Below are 21,025 nucleotides of genomic sequence, written 5' to 3'. Positions count from 1 at the left end.
TTTATAGATTTTGGATACTAGCTCCTTATCCGATATGTCATTTGCAAATATCTTCCTCCCATTCCATCAGTTGCCTTTCAGTTTTGTTGATTGTTTCCTTTGCTGTACAGAAGCTTTTTATTTTGATGAGGTCCCAATAGTTCATTTTTGCTTTTATTTCCCTTGCTTTTGGAACTCTCATCACTGTTATTTAACAGAGTGTTGGAAGTCCTAGCTTAAGCAATCAGACAGCAAATGAAATAAAAGGCACCCACATTGGCTAAGAAGAAGTCAATCTTTGGCTTTTTGCAGATGACATGATACACTACATGGAAAACACAAAAAACTCCACCAAAAAGCTGCTAGAACGGATACATGAATTCAGTAAAGTCACAGGATATAAAATCAATGTACAGAAATTGGTTGCATTTCTATACACCAACAATGAAACAACAGAAAGAGAAAACAAGAAATCAATCCCATTTACAATTGCACCAAGAACCATAAAATACCTAGTAATAAACCTAACCAAAGATGTAAAAGATCTATATGCTGAAAACTATAGAAAACTTGTGAAAGAACTTGAAGAAGACACAAAGAAGTGGAAAAACATTCCACGCTCATGGATTGGAAAAACAAATACTGTTAAAATGTCGATATTACCCAAAGCAATCTACACATTCAAGGCAATCCCAATCAAAATTGCACCAGCATTCTTCTCAGAGCTAGAGGAAACAATGTTTCGATTTGTAGGGAACCACACAAGACCCCAAATAGCCAAAGTAATGTTGAACAGGAAAACCAAAGCAGGAGGCATCACAATCCCAGACTTCAGGCTCTACTACAAAGCTGTAATCATCAAGACAGTATGGTATTGGCACAAAAACAGACACATAGACCAATGGAATAGAATACAGAACCTAGAATCGGGCCCCCAAATGTATGGCCAACTAATCTTTGACGAAGCAGGAAAGAGTATCCAATGGAAAAAAGACAGTCTCTTTAGCAAATGGTGCTGGGAGAACTGGACAGTAACATGCAGAAGAAGGAAACTGGACCACTCTCTCACACCATACACAAAAATAAACTCAAAGCGGGTGAAAGACCTAAATGTGAGCCAGGAAACCATCAAAACCATAGAGGAGAAAACAGGCAACAAACAACCTGTTTAACCTCAGCTGCAGCAACTTCTTTCTCGACATGGCTCTGAACTTTCTGTGGTTTTGACAGTCGTATTTACATCCTTCTTTAATGAACACTGTACGAAGTTTTCACAGACTCTAAGTATGGATCTAGTTTGAAGTGTCTAGTGTCAATTTGCACAATGGATGCAGAGAAAAAAGAACTAGGATAATTGGATGTGCTAGATATATAAAAGTATTGACTAATGTTATTACAAATTATTTTTATCATATTCTCTTATTCATTTTCACCACTTTCTTTACTGGTGTATTACTTTATATTGAAAACAGAAGAGAGAATCCAGGAAATAAATATATATGTATATTTATATGATTTGTTACAAAACTACAAAGGAATTTCAGTATAGAAAGTATAGAGAAAATACAATCTTTTCAACAGTGGTGCTGGAACAAATGAAGGTCCATATGCAAAAACAAAACAAAACAAAAAGGAACTCTGATCCATACTTTATTCCACATACAAAGATTAACTCAAAATAGATCACAGAGCTAAAATACAAAACCAGAGGTGCCAGGGTGGCTCAGTCAGTTAAGCAGCCAACTTCAGCTCAGGTCATGATCTCCCGGTGAGTTTGAGCCCCGCCTCAGGCTCTGTGCTGATAGCTCAGAGCCTGGAGTCTTGCTTTGGATTCTGTCGCCCTCTCTCTCTGCCCCTCCCCCACTTGTGCTTTCTCTCTCTCTCTCTCTCTCTCTCTCTCTCTCTCTCTCTCAAAAATAAATAAAAATATTAAAAAAATATTTTTTAATGCAAAACCAAAACCCATAAAACTTTTAGAAGAAAACATATAATAAAACATTTGTAACCTTGGGTGAGGCAAAGTTTTCATACATGTGACACCAAAAGCACAATATGTAAAAGAAAAAAAAAACTAACTGGACTTCATCAAAATTAAAACTAATGCTCTTCTAAAGACACTTAAGAAAATGAAGACACTCAGAGAAAAATGTGCTCAGTAGAAGACTCGGAGAAAATATTTGCTAAGTATATATCTCATAAAGGACATGTATCCAGAATACAAACAGAAATACAAAAAAAACCCATCCAACTTTATTTTTTTGTATTATTTTTTTTAACGTTTATTTATTTTTGAGACAGAGAGAGACAGAGCATGAACGGGGGAGGGTCAGAGAGAGAAGGGGAGACACAGAATCCGAAACACGCTCCAGGTTCTGAGCTGTCAGCACAGAGCCCGACTCGGGGCTTGAACTCACGAACCGCGAGATCATGACCTGAGCCGAAGTCGGCGGCTTAACCGACTGAGCCACCCAGGTGCCCCAAAACCCATCCAACTTTAAAAGCGGGCAAAAGCTCTGCATAGACACTTTATAAAGAAGATACACAGATGACAAATAAGCACAGGAGAAGATGCTCAACATCATTAATCAGTGAGGAAACACAAATTAAAACCACAATGAGATACTACTACACACTTATTAGAATGATTAAAATTAAAAAGACTGACTACACCAAGCACTCCCGAGGATATGGAGGAATTGGACCTCTTCATACACTGCTGGTGGAAATGTAAAATGGTGTGGCCACTCTGGAAACCGTTTGCAGTTTCTTAAAACGTTAAACATACACCTACCATGTGAACCAGCCAATCTTTGGTAACTACTCAAGAGAAAGGAAAAGCATACATTCATACAATAAATTGTACACAACTGTTCATAACAGCTTTATTTATAAGAGCCCCAAACTGGAAATAGCCTAACGAGCCTCACCAGGTAAGTAGATAAACCAGTGTATCAGTAAAATGGAGTGCTATGCCAGTAATAAATAAGAATGAACTGCTGATACATGCTACGTGGATGAATCTCAAAATAATTATGCTGAATGAAAGCATCTTGCAAAAAAGAATATACCCATTTTATAAAAGTCTGGTAAATGCCAATGGATCTATACTGGCAAAAAGCAGATCAGTGGTTGCCTACGGATGAGGAACAGGATGGGAAAAAGGCAGGAGAGATTACAAAGGAGCATGAGGCAGTTTTGCAGGTCAGGGATGTGTTCATTACCTTGATTGTGATGACAGGTTTATAGGTGTGTGCATATGTCAAACTGTGTACTTTTAATTATAAAAATACACAGCTTTTGAATATCATTTATAGCTCACAATACTGTTTAATAATAACAAAAGGCAATGGGAAATATGACCCACCTTCAAATTCAGGAGCTGGCTTATTTGTGTTCAAAGCCTCCAACATTTGTTTGAGACTTACTTCACTATTTTCTAAAAAGTAAAGTATAAGGATTACAAAATGGCAAAGGTGTCAATGTGAATAATCATCATTAAAATAACCATGACAGGGAATGGTGTGTGTGGGGGGGGGGGGGGGCAAATTTTGTTAATGTCTGAAAATTAGCCAGATAAAAACTAATCAATTTAAAATAATTTTACCACGAATCTATTCCCTTAAAACAAGAAAAAATTCTAACCGTATTATTTGTCTTAATTAAATATTGATGTATACATTTTACAAATGTGATGTCAGACAGAGGGTGACTCTTAAAAATACTTCCAAGAGTAAAAAAATATTAATTTTAATTTGTTCTCAGTATGCCTACATTCTCATTATGTTTCTAAGACCTAGTTTATCTAAAACATACATATATAAAACATATCCCAAGCACACAGTAAAACTAGGACTTCAACAGAGATTGTTCTTTTAAAAAGGACTCACCATCAATAGATGCTTGACCCAGAATTTCCTGGAACGTCTTGTTGCTTAATGGAATTCTAGCCTTCCGGAGTTGGGACCTCAGCTCATTTATAGGCATCTTATCATTTCTGATCTTATCAAGAGTTGTAATCTCTTTAAATAAATCTGTAGACATGTCAAGAATAGAGAACTGATGAGGAAGTTGAGGCAAAGCCCTTTTTTAGACTTAACACCCTAACCTGCACAGAGTAGATGCATTACAAAAGGAATTCTGAGTTAGAGGGCTTTCAAAACATGTCAGTGGGCTTTGTTTTCAGAAGTCACTTAAACAATAAGCAAAATTTAACATACCCCTAGCCAGCTAAAAGTTGAGTTTCTGCAACATTTTTGTACAAGTTTGCTTTTATTTATTAACTATTTCTCCTCAAAGGTTTTTCTACTACATGCTCCAGTCTTTCAGAGACTGTAAAGCATTTCAAGAACAGCTTGATAATAAATAGCTCTTGGAATGAAGTCAAATATCAAAAATAGAACCCAGCTAGTTGGCAAAAGGAAAACTGAAAAATATAAATCTGTTATGCACTGAAAAACAGCCACACCCTATCCTAGGCATCAGAAAGCCTCTCTTTCTTGCTAGCCTACCTACTAGTATTACATGCAGTAAATCCTTTTTTTTTTTTTTTTTGTACTTTTTTTTAACATTTCACTATAGGTGAGAAAAAGAAGCATATGGAAATTATTGGAGGTGAGAGAAAATTGTATTAGATTCACCAGGGGAGAAAATGTGTACCTTATACTGGAGCATATACTGAGACAAACTATTTCGCTTTAAGAAAGCATATTCTAGGAATGTAATTCTAAATAATTCATTACAGTCAAAGCACAGATTAAATATGATAAGGAATAAGAAAGCAGATTATAACATCTTGATACATTAAAAAGAAAACTTAAGGAATTAAAAATACAGGGGAAAACAAACCATATTTTAGAAAAAGAATACCATTGAATTATCTTAGAAATTTACTTTTAATTTTCATTCTTTTACTATACTTACTATTGAATGGTGTTGATGGTTTAGGTGAATTAGTGAAAACATCAGTTACATCTTTTAAGATCTTTTTACTTTCTGCAAAGTTAAGAAACAAAATGGAATTTAAATAGATTTTAAGCTCATGAAAGCAGGGATCTGGTATTGTTTCAATTTCATTCAGCTTTCAAACTTCTGTGACCATAATGCATGGTAAGAAATACACTTAGATTATGAGCATGTGCGTGTACACACACACACACACACACACACACACACACACACACACACACACACAAACAGGGAATGCAAGGAAACACAATCTGGGAATTGCAAGGTACAGTTAGGATTCAGACCTCCCCATCCCCTGCCCCGAGGCAGGTCATAAGACACTCATGTGAGAGATGCCCTTGCTATACCCAGAGGGAGGGTGCATCCTTATCTCTGAAGACTGAGGGTTGGAGGGACACCAAGAGGAATCTGAACGAACAGACCTTACTAAGTTTCCCCTGGTTGACCACCCTCAGCTCATATCATTTTGTCCCATCACAGTTTTCTACCACTTTCCACGCTTCATCAAAGCTAACACCAAAACATTAAACACCAAGGTTTAACAACTCCTTATGAATATTCCCCTTTCATGTAAAATTTATATTAAATTTGAATGCTTTTCTCTTGTTGATCTGTCTTTTGTTACAGGGCTCCAGCTGGGAACCTAGAAGGGTAGAAGGAAAAGATTGTGTTCCCACTCCTACAGAAGCCTGCTTCAGGGATCATAGGCTGGTAGCCCACAGACTGAATATAGCTGAGATTCAGTCATGTTCATTGTCCTAGGGAGTGGTGGGGTTTTCTTTCCATTTGAATTTAACTATCTTCATCTAGGACACATGCTCTCAAGTTACCTTACAGTCCACACCCCTTCCTTTTGTCTTATAACCAACTCATTTTATTAATTTTGCATTACGTGCCTGGCTACTGCAGGCATTTGAGTTAGCGGACTCTGCAGAGCCTGATTCAAAAGTTACCCTTCTCTATTGAAGTCTATTGTAATTTATCTAAATAGCAAATATTGGAGCTATGGCACTATACCTCTTGAAGTGGCAGGATAATTTGACCCATCTTTCCTATTCGAAGCAGTTAGCTTGGCCTTAAATATTTCCTCACTCCTGAGATTTTTGTAGACTGAGAGTTTTTGTAGGGACTGTGTTTGCAAAAACCTAGAGTCATTGAAGAAAATATGCCAAATGCCTAAATAGAGAGGCAGAGTTTGTCTGGAGACAGAGACAGAAGGAAAGAGAGGGACAGGGAGGGGTTGAGAGACTAGAGGTTTGATGGGAAAGAGTGAGAATTACCCTGTGGGAGCTTCCCTTCACACAGATGCAGGATTACCACAGGCTCCAACAACAAAGCGTCAGTAGAAACACAATGCAAGGAAGTTTTACCTCTGTCTCCCACATTATGGTGTGACTTTGGAATGGGAGAGGGTGCCAGTAATCAACCACCCTGCCCCCAGGGTCTGATTTAATTTAATTGAAAGAAAAAAATGATTTCAATTTCTGGTATTTAGTAGCTAGATATCTGGATCAGCCCTCCTACTAAAAACAACTAAAAATTCTAAATAAAATTATTGCTATAAAAAAAAATCTTGGGGCGCCTGGGTGGCTCAGTCGGTTAAGCGTCCGACTCCGGCACAGGTCACGATCTCACAGTCCGTGAGTTCGAGCCCCGCGTCGGGCTCTGTGCCGATAGCTTGGAGTCTGGAGCCTGTTTCAGATTCTGTGTCTCCCTCTCTCTTTCTGACCCTCCCCGACTCATGCTCTGTCTCTCTCTGTCTCAAAAATAAATGTTAAAAAAAAAAAATTTTTTTTAAATCTTGAATTCATCAATGTGCTGCCAAGAAAGTAAGAAATTCCCAGACCAAACAACTGATGAAAGGCTGTAATCCAGAAACACGGCGACTGTTTTTACCCAAAGAGTGTTTGCCAAACACAAAACTAAAACAAAACAAAATTGGATGAATTTTAGTTTGTACTTTCAAAGGCTCAGACAAAGCCTAAGTTCCTCCCAAAGTGGAGGGGAACGTGGGGTGGTTATCCTCAATTTACAAAAATGTTTCTCTAGATTTCAAGACCCAGAAAAAAATATCAAGAATAAGAAACAGTTCCTCCTTTATAGATAATCTGACTTTTCTCTCTAGCTACCTTTAAGATTTTTCTTTCTCTTTGGTATGTCACAGTTTCATCATGATAACCCTACGTATGGATTTCCTTTCATCCTATGTGGGATTCACTGGAATTCTTGTATTGGTAGGTTTAGGTCTTTCTCATTCTGGAAAATTCTCAGCTATAGTTCTCCAAATATTTTCTCTGCAACCACTCTGTCTCTTCTCTCCTGTGTGGATATATATCACATCTTTTCATTCTTTCTTTTTCTAGCTTTACTGAGATGGAACATTATATTAGTTGTAACTAATATATAACGTAATCAGAGATACACATATATATTTCAAACTGATTGCCATAATAAGTAGACCTCTTCATTCTGCCTTCCTTTTAGCTTCTTCTTCTTCTTCTTTTTTTTAATGTTTATTTATGTGGGGGAGAGAGAGAGTAGGAGATGTGCAGAGAGGGAGACAGAGGATCTGAAGAGGGCTCCATGCTTCCAGCAGTGAGCCCAATGCAGGGCTCTAACTCACAAACCACAAGATCATGACCTGAGCAGAAATCTGATGCTCAATCAACTGAGCCACCCCAGCGCCCCTAACCTCTTTCCTATATTCCAACTCTGTCTTTCTATGCTGCATTCTGTATAATTTCTTCAAACTCCTTTGCACTTCATATTTCTCTCTTCACCCATGTTTAATCTGCTAATATTGTTGTCTGCTAATTAATTTTATTATATTTTTAATTTCTTTATGTCCTGTTTCTTTCTTTTCAAATTTTAGTTTCCCTTACATGTTTTCAAATTTATCTTTTTTTAGAAGAGTACAGAAAGAGTGAAATTAAAAGAATAGAAAATACATATATATCCAAAAATATACTGTATTGCATATTTGCAGGTTGCTCAGAGAGTAAATCTTAAAATTTCTCAACATAAGAAAAAAACCCCTTCTTTTAACTATGCATGGTGACGTGTTAACTAGATCTATCGTTGTGATCATTTCATTCTATATGTGAAATATATATACAAAATGTCACAAAATCAATGGTAGAGAAGAAAATGATACAGATGAAAACATAAATCGAGGAAACAATAAACACACACGATAGAGAGGATCAGAAAGCCAGGAATTAGTTAAGAGTTATTAAAATTGACAAACCACTAGCATAAATGACCTAAAAAGAAAAAAGATGGGGCGCCTGGGTGGCTCAGTCGTCAAGCGTCTGACTTCGGCTCAGGTCATAATCTCATGGTCCATGAGTTTGAGCCCCGCGTCAGGCTCTGTGCTGACACCTTAGAGCCTGGAGCCTGCTTCAGACTCTGTGTTCCCTCTCTCTGACCCTCCTCCACTCTCTCTCCCTCAAAAATAAATAAAAACATTTTTAAAAATCTTTAAAAAAGAAGTATCTGATTTTATTTATTTTTTAAAATGTTTGAAAACATCTTTTTAAACATTTTTTAAATGGTTATTTATTTATGTTTGAGAGGGAGAGAGAGAGGGAGAGAACAGGGGAAGGGCAGAGAGCAAAGAGAGAGAGAGAATCCCAGGCAGGCTCCGTCTGTCAGTGCAGAGCACTGTGAGATCGTGATCTCAAACCGTGAGATCATGACCTGAGCCAAAATGAAGAGTTGGACGCTTAACTGACTGAGCCACCCAGGCGCCCCAAGACGTATCCGATTTTAAAACCTGGATAAAAACAGTACTTGTTTCTACTAGTCTTCTCCAAATAAAGAAGAGTATCCACACACTTTCCAAAAGGGTTACAACAATTCTCAGTAACCAATTTATAAACATAGCAGTCCCATAACAATCTTCCTAAACCTATGGTATTAGTATTCTTAAAAAAAAAAAAAAAAAAAAAAAAAAAAATGAGCCAGCATGAACACATATAGTCTAAACAGGAAAACTGAGAGGTAACTCAAGAACTCACCATCTGTTTCAGAGTTCAGTAACACCCCAGGTTTTTCTTCATTTAAAGGTTTCTCCAGGCCCTCCAACGCAGATAAAAGGTCTTTAACTTCAACTTTCCTATCAAAGACACTATTAACAATGTTACATGCATCTTCTATTCCTAAACAGAGACATGACAAAATACAAAGGTATCTAGTAGGTCAGTCTATCCAGAGACGCACATAACAACTTGATTTGGGTGAAATGTATTCATTTTCTAGAATACCCAGTCTTGAGAGATTTTTGTCTCTCTGAAATATTCTCCAAACTGAAAGCTCTACAACATTTATAGGTTTACAATGCTTATATCAGAAAACAAGACACACTGAAATAGTTTACCTTACTAGTTCAACGCAGGAAGCTAAACAAAACAACAAAATACCAAAATTATCTCTAAGAAAATAGTGCCATGATGGGGAAACAAAAGGGGGCACTTGGGTGGCTCAGTCAGTTAAGTGTCTGACTTTGGCTCAGGTCTTGATCTCACGGTTTGTGAGCTCGAGCCCCACATCAGGCGCTGTGCTGTCAGCGCAGAGCCAGCTTCAGATCTGGCACTCTCTCTCTCTGCCCCTTCCCTACTCATGCTCGCTCACTCTCTCTCTCTCAAAAATAAATAAACAAACATTAAAAAAAGGCAGCCCTTTCTGTCTTTATCTAAACATTTGGAAAGAATGACAGTGTTGTTGATGACATGCCAATAATTTGTTGCTTTACTAACTTAAGTGTTATTCATTTATATCTTTTAATCTCCCTTGTATCCAAGTTACAACTGTCTTCTTTATTATGTCCTCCCTATTTTTTCCCCTTCATCATACTTCCTAAAGAGTTCTTTATTAGTCTTTTGAAAGAACCAACTTTTGGTTATATGGATAAGTGCGTGTGCGTGCGTGTGTGTGTGCGTGCGTGCGTGCGTGCGTGTGTGTGTGTTCTATTTCACTAACTTCAACTTTCCACTTTGTTAGCTCCTGACTAGCACTTTTCAGGGGGATTGTACTGCTCTTTTGTTGTTTATCCTGCTGGTTAGCTCTGTAAGCTGAACGTTTAAGATACATTGTTCTGGAGGCGCCTGGGTGCCTCAGTCGGTTAAGCGTCCCACTCTTCATTTTGGCCCAGGTCACGATCATGTCAGCTGCGCTGACAGCAAGGAGCCTGCTTGGGATTCTGTCTCTCCTTCTCTCTCTCTGCTCTCCCCCCCCCCCCGCCCCCCCATACGCACTCTCTCTCCGAAAATAAATAAACTCAAAAAAAGATAAATTATTTTTGATATTTCTTGTTTTCTAATAAAAGCATTTAATGCTATAAAATATCCTGTAAGATTGTTTTGGTCACACTCTACACGATTTGATACATAGTGCTTTCACTGTCATCATTTCTAAAATCTTTCAGGTTTCTTTTATTCTTCAACCAAGGAATTACTTACAAGGCAATTTGTTTTTCATCTTAAAAGCAACACTTTTCCTTTCTTTCACAAATAATTTTAATGTCACAACATCATGGTCAGACTATGTGGTGTGAATGACTTCTGATTTTTAGAATTCACTGAAATTTTTATTTGTGGCTTAAATACATCATCTATTTTTGTGGCTATTCCATAAGTATTTGAAAAGAATGTGTATGTGTTTAGGATACAGAGTACTCTAATCTGTTTCTGAAGTCAACTTTGTTAATACTGTCACTTCAATCTCAATCTCTTTCTCAATTTCTTTCAATCCGTCTATTTCAATCTCATCTTTCTATTTAGAATTCAGTGTTTACCTGGAAATAGATATAAATATGGTTGTGTTTTATGGGCATTAGTAGAAACCCAACCTATATAAAGCATTCTTTGTTATACACTTATTCCATTTTTTCCTTTCTTCATGGAACCGTATTGTTACTGAGGTCTCTCTCTGGTGCAAATGTAAATCTAGTTTACTGTTATGACGTGTATGTATGGACCGTATTTTATTCAACCATTTCCCCAATCGTGGACTCATAGATTGTTTTCATTTCTTTCCTCCCATAATGTTGCAGGGAGCATCCCTGTACATGTCTCTACAAGAAACTTCTCTGGGCTATTTATCTGAGAATAGAATTATTGGATCATAAGAAATATGCATACTGAATTTGACAAGTACTGCTAGATTGCAATCTGGAATGCTGTACCACTTTACCTACTCACTAGCAATTTGTGAGTATTGCCAACTCTCTTCATACACATATTTAGCTATGTGGGTTTCTCCTCCTGTATACTAAGTCTTATATCCTTACTTATTTTTCCAGTTGATTTCTTTCTTTCTACTGTTGATTTGCAGAATTTCCTTATATTTGAGATATTAATTTTTTGTTGGTTATCTTGTAATTATCTTCTTCTCCAGTCTGTTACATGTTTTAGAGTCCTTGATTTACCAGAAATCCTTAATTTTGATGTAATCAAATCCTTTTTTACCCCATGGTTGTGCTTTTGGGGAGTAACATCTTTACGAAGGTATCCATAACCACAAGGCACAATAGTTTTTCTTACATTTTCTTCCATCAGCTTTATAGTTTAATCTTTGAGATCCATTTTAACATTCATTTGATTCTTTGAAGGTTATTTTTGTATATGGTATGACATAGGGATTCTACTTCATTTTCTCTGCATTGTAAGACAATTTTCTCAAATCAGAAGCTAAATAATACATCTTTTCCCCACTAACTGATGATGTCATTTCTATCACATTCCGAGTTCCCATTAATAGAAGTCTCTACCGGGTTCTGTATTGTGATGCACTGGTCTATTTTCACAGGTCTATATTACAACAGCATTATGCTATGTACTAACATGTGACAAAGCAAGATCTTTATCTTTTTTTTTTCCCAAAAGGGTCTTAGCTATTCATAGATCTATAATCTTCTATAATGAATATAGAATTAATTTGTCAAGGTTCCCACCAAACTTATCCTGAGATAGTGAGTGGAACTGCATCCCAAGTACAGATTCTTTAGAGAGAATCCACTTATTTCAATACTTCTTTTAAAACCCCCGTTTTAGGACTACAATTCTCAATCTCAATGTCTGTGGTCCAAGGCTGTTTTAGTGTCCTCATGATAGAACTGTGCTGAAATGTCAAAACAAACCGAAAAAAGTTAAGCATTTAGCCAATGTTTTTCACAAGGAGATAGAGAGCAAATGTAAAAATATATATATATGAAGAAATAAACAAGAAAGATAAGAATACAGAGGGGAAAAGTCATTAGATGTGATTTAAAAAACCAAACTTGATTACTTTGATTATAAGATGGATAACCCCATCAGCATTAGGAAGGACAAAAGAAAGAATATAGCAATAAAACACATGACAAGGAAGAAAGAGAGACAACAGAAATTTTTTTAAATAATTCAAGAATATTACAGTATGAAAAATATGTATCTATGTGTGAAAACCTAGAGTTTACAACATCAACTGAGTTTAAATGAGAAAATGCATAAAAGGGGGGTTTGGTAGAGTATATATAAAGTCTATATACGCACATAACTATACATACACCGACCCCCAAAAATGAAGTTCCTGTTCATATGCATTTTGAATTTCATACTTACTGTGGCACTCGATAAATTCATCACTGTTGTCCAATTCTCTGATGAAATCCTTAAAACTCACCACTTCATCTTTTTTTAAAAAAGAAAAAAAGAAAGAATTTAGATATTATTGTAAAAAGGACCACTTGATGTTATAACACCAGAGCTATAAACACAAAAATAATGGAGAGGACTGGTAATCCTATTGTGACACGTGTGATATGCAGAATCGACCTAAAATAAAGCTGTCAGAGATGCACTTTGAACATCAATTCCTCTGATAAAAACCCATAAATTGATAGACAAGAAACAATTTTTAATTTCTCTTTTAAAAGATATATGGCAGTATATTTCCTTTGGCATTTAGAGTGAAACTTCTGAAATACGCAAAATTTGTTATTTTAAATTGAAATAATTACTCACCGTTAGGATGAGTGTTATCCAAAGTCTCCTTTATTTTATCATCTGTTAGATAGATTCCAATGGCATTTAAATTTTGCTGAAGTACAGGAATGTCTTTAAGTTCATTTTTGTAAATGTTGATGTTGTAAAATTGATTTTTATTTCCTGGGAAGAGATAATCACCTTCACTTAGAAAGGAATTTTCATGTTTCTCCTTTATACTTTAATTTTTTTTAATGTTTATTTATTTTTGACAGAGAGAGAGAGAAAGACAGAGCATGATCTGGGGAGGGGCAGAGACAGAGGGAGACACAGAATCTGAAGCAGGCTCCAGGCTCTGAGCTGTCAGCACAGAGCCTGACACGGGGCTTGAACTCACAGACCGCGAGATCATGACCTGAGTTGAAGTCAGACGCTCAACCGACTGAGCCACCCAGGCACCCGTCTCCTTTATATTTAAAAAAGAGTGGGGGAAAAAATCTCCCAAGATATAAAATTATACTTAAGAGAAAAGGCAGTATTTGTATTTATTTATGTACCTAAAATAATTTAAAATAGGTGACAATAGGTACACATAAATGTATAAATATAAGTAAGGAAACTGGGGGAAAGAAACAGAAGAGCAGCAAAAATAAGACAAAAGAGAGCAACAGACAAAGTACATTTCATAAGGTCATATACATTAAATTTTGCAACAATATCAAATGTGTATGCATCTAACAAGAGCCTTCCAAATATAGCAAAAGCTTGCAGAATTAAAGGGAGGAATGCATGAACCCATAATCAGAACTGCAGATTTGAAAATCTTGCACTTAGTAATTAATTGAACAACTAGAATAAACATCAGTAAGAATTAAGGGCGCCTGGGTGGCTCAGTCAGTTAAGTGTCTGACTTTGGCTTAGGTCACGATCTCACAGTTCATGAGTTAGAGCCCTGTGTTGGGCTCTGTGCTGACAGCTCAGAGCCTGGAGCCTGCTTTGGAGTCTGTGTTTCCCTCTCTCTCTGCCCTTCCCCTGCTCGTACTCTCTTTCTCTTTCTCTCTCTCTCTCTCTCTCTCTCTCTCTCTCTCTCTCTCTCCCTCTCTCTCTCAAAAATAAATATTAAAACAAAAAAAAATTTTAATGTTTAAAAAAATCAGAAATTAGAATATCCAACAAAACTAGCAAACAATCTAACCTAATGATATTTATAGAACACTACCCAACAACTACAGAATATACATTCTTTCAAGTGCACATGGAATATTCACCTAGGTAGACCACATGCTAGTCTTTAAACCAAATCTTAATGTATTTAAAAGAATTTAAATTGTACGAAATAAATTCTCTGACCAAGGTGTATTAAATTAGAAATCAGTAACAAGATCCCTAGCACATGTCCAAATATTTGGAAATTAAATAATATAGTTCTTTAATTTTTGTAATGTTTATTTATTTTTGAGAGACAGAGAGAGGCAGAGCGTGGGTGGGAGAGGGGCAGACAGAGAGGGAGACACAGAATCCGAAGCAGGCTCCAGGCTCTGAGCCGTCAGCACAGAGCCCGACACGAGGCTCCAACCCAGGAACCATGAGATCATGACCTGAGCCGAAGTCGGACACTTAACCAACTGAGCCACCCAGGTGCCCCTAAATAGTACATTTCTAAATAACTCATGTTTCAAATGAGATATCACAAGGTAAATTAGAAAATATTTGAAATAAGTGATTATCAAATCACAACATATAAAATTTTGTGAGATGCTGTGAAAGTGCTCAGAGGGAAATTTGTAGTTTTAAATGCTGGAAAGGTATAAAATCAGTAGTACAAAAAGCAGAGGTATGAAATTCTTTTTTCTTAATGTTTATTTTGGAAAGAGAGAGAGAGAAAGCATGAGCATGAGTAGGGGAGGGGCAGAGAGAGATGGAGACACAGAATCCAAGGCAGACTCCAGGCTGGCACGGGGCTTGAACTCACGAGCCGTGAGATCATGACCGGAGCCAAAGTCGGACGCCTAACCGACTAAGTCATGCAGGCACCCCTGAAACTCCTTTTTAAAAAATTCTTTTTTATAGTTGTATAATACTCTACTGTACATAGAAACTAAAGTTTATTCAACTAACCTCCAATGTTTACACATTAAGTATTTTCATTATATTTTGCCATCTCAAATAATTCTGTAATGAATAATCTTATGTATCTATATTTTCACATTGTTGGAGGGTATCTTCAGGGAAAATTCCTAGAAGCAGGATTGCTGGGTCCAAAGGTAAAGGCATATGTAGTTCTGTTAGACATTGCCAAATTCCCTCCATTAGAATGGTAGCATGTTAAATGCCCACCAGCTATAGGTAAACGTCTTTTTCTCTACAACCTAACAGAGTATGCTGTGAAGGTTTTCAATTTTTGCCAATCTAATGGGTGAGAAATTGTATCTCCATTTTAATTTGCATATTTCGTATTATGAGTAAAATCAAACATCTCTTAATATGTTCATAAGCCATTTAAGATCTTTTTTATGATTTATATATCCATGATTTTTGCCCATTTTTCTATTTTTCTTCTGTGATATACATTGTAGTTTCTACCATATTGTTATTTGTTCTTTGACTTTACCTATGATATCGTATTAATAGACAAAATTGTTTTTTTTTTAATTTTTTCCAAGATGGATGTCAGAGAGCTTACTGCCTATGTTTTTTCCTAGATTTTTTTTAAACGTTAAAAAAATTTTTTTTCAACATTTCTCATTTGTTTTTGTGACACAGAGAGAGAGATAGAGAGAGAGAGAGCGAGCGAGCATGAGCCGGGGAGGGGAGGAGAGAGAGGGAGACACAGAATCCGAAGCAGGCTCCAGGCTCCGAGCTGTCAGCACAGAGCCCGACGCCCACAGACCGCGAGATCATGACCTGAGCCAAGCCAGACAATTACCTGAGTCATCCAGGCGCCCCTCTTCCAGGAGTTTTATGGTTTCAGGTCTTACAAGTGCAAGTATTTAATCATAGTCTAAGATAGGAATCCAGTTTCATTCTTTTGCATGTGGTTGTCTAGTTTTCCCAACACCGCTTATTGAAGAGTCTGTCCTTTCCCCACTATATATTCTTGCCTCGTTTGTCATAAATGAATTGACCGTATACGCAAGGGTTTATTTCTGAGCTCTCCGTTCTGTTCCACTGATGTCTGTTTTTATGCCAATACCATAGAGTTTTGATTACTATACTTTTGTAATAAAGTTTGGAATCAGAAAGTATGATGGCTCCAGCTTTGCTCTTTCTCAAGATTGCTTTGGCTATCAGGGTTTTCTATGGCTCCACACAAATTTTAGGATTGTTTGTTCTAGGTGTGAAAAATGCCATTGGAATGTTGATAGGGATTGCAGTGAGCCCGTATATCGCTTTGGGTAGTATGGACATTTTAACGTTATTAATTCTTTGACTCCACAAGCATGGAATATCTTTCCATTCATTTGCATCATCTTCAATTTCTTTCTTCAATGTCTTATAGTTTTCAGTGTACAGGTCTTTCACCTCCTTGGTTAAATTTATTCTTAGGGATTTTGTTCTTTTCAATGCAATTGTAATGGGATAGTTTTCTTAATTTCTTTCTGATAGTTTATTAGCAAATAGAAATGCAACTGGTTTTTCTATTGGATTTCATATGGTGCAACTTTACTGAATTTGTTTATTAGTTCTAACAGTTTTTTTTAATAGAGCCTTTAGGGTTTTCTACATATAATATTGTGTTATCTGCAAATAGTAACAGTTTTACTTCTTTCTTTCCAATTTGGATGACTTTTGTTCCCTTTTCTTGCCTAATTGTTCTCAGTAGGACTTCCAATACTGTGAATACAAGTTGAGTAAAAATAGTGAGAAAAATTACGGCATAGGGAACATAGTCAATAACACTGTATTGTGACACTTTTATTGTGACAGATGATAACTACACTTATCATGGTGAGAAGTGAGCAATACATAGAATTATTGAATCACTATGTTGTATGCCTGAAACTAATATAACATTTTATGTAAACTATATTTTAGTAAACAAAACAAAACAAAAAAACTGGCAAGAATAGGCATCCTTGTCTTGTTCCTGATCTTAGAAGAAAAGCTTTCAGTTTTTCCCCATTGAGCATATATGTGGCCTTTCGTATACGGTCTTCATTAGGCTGAGGTATGTTCCTTCTGTACACACTTTGTTGAGAGGTTTGTTTTTTAATCATAAATGGATGTTATCTATCATAAATTGATGTTTGGCAGTTTCTATCAATTTAATTATATATATCCCAGCAATCCCATTTCTAGGTATTCAACTAGGAGAAATGAAAATATATGTCCACACAAATACCTGTACATAAATATTTATAGAAGCTTCACTCATAATCACCAAAACCCAGGAAATTTCAATAGTTTATCAATTGGTAAATACACAAACATTACATTCATGTAATGCAATAATACTCATCAATAAAAATAAACACACTGCATGCAAAAAGTTGATGAATGTAAAGTATAATATGCTATGTGAAAGAAGCCAGACTCAAATGAGCTTCATATGTTCTGATTCCATTTACATGACATCCTAGAAAAGGCAAAACTTTAGAGTCAAAGAACAGATCGGGGGTCACCAGGAATGAGGGTTAGCGAAATGGATGGACTACAAAAGGACACAAAGAAACTTCTGTGGTGATACAGTCTATGTGCTGTTTAGTAATGGTTACATGACATTATTTTTAAGGATTCAAAAAACGATATACCTAAAAAAAGGTGAATTTTACTACATGCAAGTTATACTGCAATAAATATAAATTTGCTCCTCAAAAATATAGTCAAGAGAGTAGTTGAGAATACATAAAAACAGAAAAGATAGGTATAAAATCCACTTTGCTAGGTTGGTCAAAAGTTTTAAAGTTGTCTTCTTTTTATTTTTCAAATTTTTATTTAAATTCTAGTTAGTTAACATATAGTGTACTCTTGGTTTCAGTAGAATTTAGTGATTCATCACTTACATGTGACACCCAGTGTTCAACGTAACAAATGCCCTCCTTAATACCCATCATCCTTTTAGCCCATCCCCCGCCACCTCCCTCCATCAACCCTCAGTTTGTTCACTATAGTTAAGACTCTTTATATGGTTTGCTTCTCTCTCTTTCCCCCACCTTCCCCTACGTTCATCCGTTTTGTTTCTTAAATTCCACATGTGTGAAATCATATGGTATTTGTCTTTCTCTGCCTGACTTATCTCGCTTAGCATAATCCAGCCTGGTTCCATCCACATTGTTGCAAATGGCAAGATTTCATTCTTTTGATGGCTGAGTAATATTCCATTACATATACATATACATATGCATACACCGTAACTTCTTTATTCATTCATCAGTCCATGGACATTTGGGTTTTTTCCATAATTTGGCAATTGTTGACAATGCTGCTATAAACATCAGGGTGCACGTGGCCCTTCAAATTAGTATTTGTGTACCTTTTGTGTAAATACCTAGTAGTGAAATTGCTGGGTCATAGGGTAGTTCTATTTTTAACTTTTTGAGGAAACTCCATATTGTCTTCCACAGTGGCTGCACCAATTTGCATTCTAAAAATTATTTTCTCATCGTTTATAATATTCTGATAAATTCAGGTCAGATATACCTAGTGAATAATCTCAGAGAACAGTATATAATCTAATATTTTTCTAGCACTATCAAAGTAAAACTACCCATAACTTTGAGTTTGGGGTAAACTTAGCAGTCTTTGCCATATAATTCAAACACAAGTTATATAAACTAATACTGTATTGTTTCATCTTTAAAAAAAATTAATGTTTGTTTATTTTTGACAGAGAGAGAGACAGGGAAACCGAGTACGAGTGGGGGAGGAGCAGTGAGGGAGGGAGACACAGAATCCGAAGCAGGCTCCAGGCTCTGAGCTGTCAGCACAGACCCTGATGGGGGGGCTCCAACTCACAGACCACAAGATCATGACCTGAGCCGAAGTCTGACGCTTAAACAACTGAGCCACCAAGGTGCCCCTATATTGTTTTATCTTTATATTGTTTCTTACTTACCTGTGCTTTATCTAATCCTGTGTGGTTTTTAAAAGATTTTGTTTGTTTGTTTACTATTTTAGGGAGAGAGAGAGCACAAGCTGGGGAGAAGGATGAAGGGAGAGAGGAAATCTTAAGCAGGCTTCATACTCAGCGCGAATGGATGCAGGTTGAGCCCATGACCCTGGAATCATGACCTGAGCCGAAGTCAAGAGTCAGTTGCTCAACCGACTGAGTGACGCAGACGCCCCAATCCTGTGTTGTTTTAACATGAAAACCACTGCCTGTCCTTCCACACGGAGCCAGTAGATACATATTAAGTGGAACTCACCTGAGGCTTTAGGCATGTTCAATGTATCACAGAACTTAATAAAAAATTCTTGAAAGGTAATCTTGCCATTTTCTGTAATGCAAAGTAAAATGTAGATGAAGGAATTACTGCTTCTGAATTAATCTGTCAGCAGTTAATAGTCAAGTTATAACAAAGGTGAAAAGCCCGGGGGTCAGCCTGTACTGTTCCTTCTTCCTTAACTTCTGCATACATATGATTATCAATTTCTATTCAATTATTTCCAAATACTTCTTGAGTATATCACTATATTAGTTAATGCCTATGCTATTACAATAGCATTGCTAAAAATCTATCGCATCAGTCTCATTGCTCTCCATTTATTTTAAACAATGCAGCAAGAGAGGTCTTTCTCTTTAAAAAAAAAAATCTGGTTACTCCTCTGAATAAAACCCTTCAGTAGCTCCTACTTGTCCAAAAACTACAAAAGCAAAACAAAACAAACACATGGTGGGTAGGCAAAGAGGCTATAGGCCAATATTCCTTACAAATGTGTTAACATCTAAGTGAAATTCTAGAAAATAGGGTTTAGCAGTATAAGCAGAAACTAAAGTTCTAGATACCTTTAGGACATGCATTGTCACTGAGGGTGATAGGCTTTCAGGAAGGAAAACAGGTTCTTGGAGGGGAAAAAATCTTAGCCATTACAATGGTTTGTGGCCACAGTACATAAGCAAGTATTTATTTTTGGCATTAAACATTCATAGCGTGTGGGATGGTGAAAACGACAAAAACGTCTAAAAAGTCTCCTTAGGGGAGTGATTTTTTTTTTTTTTTAAAGGTTAAGAAACACTACTTTTAGGATAATGGTAACCACCTAAATTTACTCTGGAGAAATCTAAGAAAAAGGCTTAGAAATCCATAGGACCAAAGATGGCATCTTGATGTGGAACTCAGTGCATAGGATTTGGTGGTGAAGGAAAAGAAAGAAGCAGTTAAAGATGAAGTCCCTACCAAACAGTATCAAAATGTCAGAAGGCTCACTACCCCCACTTCCCACCCTCTGCCCCAAAGGTGCCATTAAAGTAAACGGACTTCATTTACTTCAGTAGAAACTGAAGACAGAGCTCCAAACTGAATGTGCCACCCAACACCCTCAACTCTTTCAACAAATCAGGATAGAAATGGACAAAGGAAGATTTGAGATGGGAGCCAACAACTCAGAAAATAGATTGTGTAGAAAGACCAAGTCAGCTCCAAAATAAAGACTCAAGTAAAGTAAAGGTACACAAGGTGGAATGGATATGACAAACTATAGTAAGGGACATAAAGGATAGACATGAAAAGAACCAAAAGGAAAAAAAAAAAAAAAAAGGAGGGGGAGAGAGAAAAGGAAGAAAAAAAACAAACCAATGCAAAAAAAAAAAAAAAGTAGAAAAGTTTACAGCAGAAGTGACAGAGCCCAGAAATAAACCCCACATACGCTCAACTAATATTTGACAAGGCAGCCAAGAACATTCAATGGAGAAAGGATGGTCTCTTCAACAAATGGTGTTGGGAAACTGAATAACCACTTGGGATACTCCCCAAAATCACCTCAAAATAAATTAAAGATTTAATTGTAAGATCTGATACTGTAAAGAAAACATAAGGAAACAGCTTTCAGACATTGGTCTTGGCAATGATTTTTTGGACATGACACCAAAAGCACAAACAACAAAAAGCAGAAATCAACAAGTAGAACTAGATCCAATTGAAGATTTTTCTTTTTCTTAATGTTTATTTGTTTGTGAG

General features: G+C 36.5%; 3 protein-coding genes across 8 annotated transcripts in view; 1 reads left to right on the top strand and 2 right to left on the bottom strand.

The window, feature by feature from the left end:
* The window catches only part of LOC147571557 (pleckstrin homology domain-containing family M member 1-like), a 198,821-nt gene extending 179,488 nt beyond the window's left edge, over positions 1-19,333 (top strand). For 3 of the 6 annotated variants that reach the window (XM_086696250.1, XM_086696236.1, XM_086696235.1), the window contains 2 exons: positions 18,739-18,921; positions 19,026-19,333. The gene's annotated coding sequence lies outside the window, so the exon portion shown is untranslated. The remainder of the gene's footprint in view (positions 1-18,738; positions 18,922-19,025) is intronic. The other 3 variants (XM_086696256.1, XM_086696249.1, XM_086696234.1) reach the window with 1 other exon arrangement.
* The window catches only part of LOC147571554 (uncharacterized), a 197,300-nt gene that overhangs the window by 72,228 nt on the left and 104,047 nt on the right, over positions 1-21,025 (bottom strand).
* On the bottom strand, positions 3,282-19,650 carry LOC147571556 (EF-hand calcium-binding domain-containing protein 13-like). The gene is made up of 7 exons (XM_086696261.1): positions 19,274-19,650; positions 12,948-13,091; positions 12,546-12,614; positions 8,964-9,104; positions 4,900-4,971; positions 3,867-4,010; positions 3,282-3,415 (listed from the first exon to the last, which is right to left on the bottom strand). Exons 1-7 carry the CDS (start codon positions 19,287-19,289, stop codon positions 3,288-3,290), a joined length of 714 nt encoding a protein of 237 aa, XP_086552387.1. The 5' UTR covers positions 19,290-19,650; the 3' UTR covers positions 3,282-3,287.

This window comes from Puma concolor, unplaced genomic scaffold, assembly GCF_028749965.1.
Source record: "Puma concolor isolate L17-30 unplaced genomic scaffold, mPumCon1.1.hap2 unalloc_scaffold_22, whole genome shotgun sequence".
Lineage (NCBI taxonomy): Eukaryota > Metazoa > Chordata > Mammalia > Carnivora > Felidae > Puma > Puma concolor.
The sequence above is the reverse complement of the archived record's forward strand: the minus strand, read 5'-3'. Positions and strand labels throughout refer to the sequence as shown.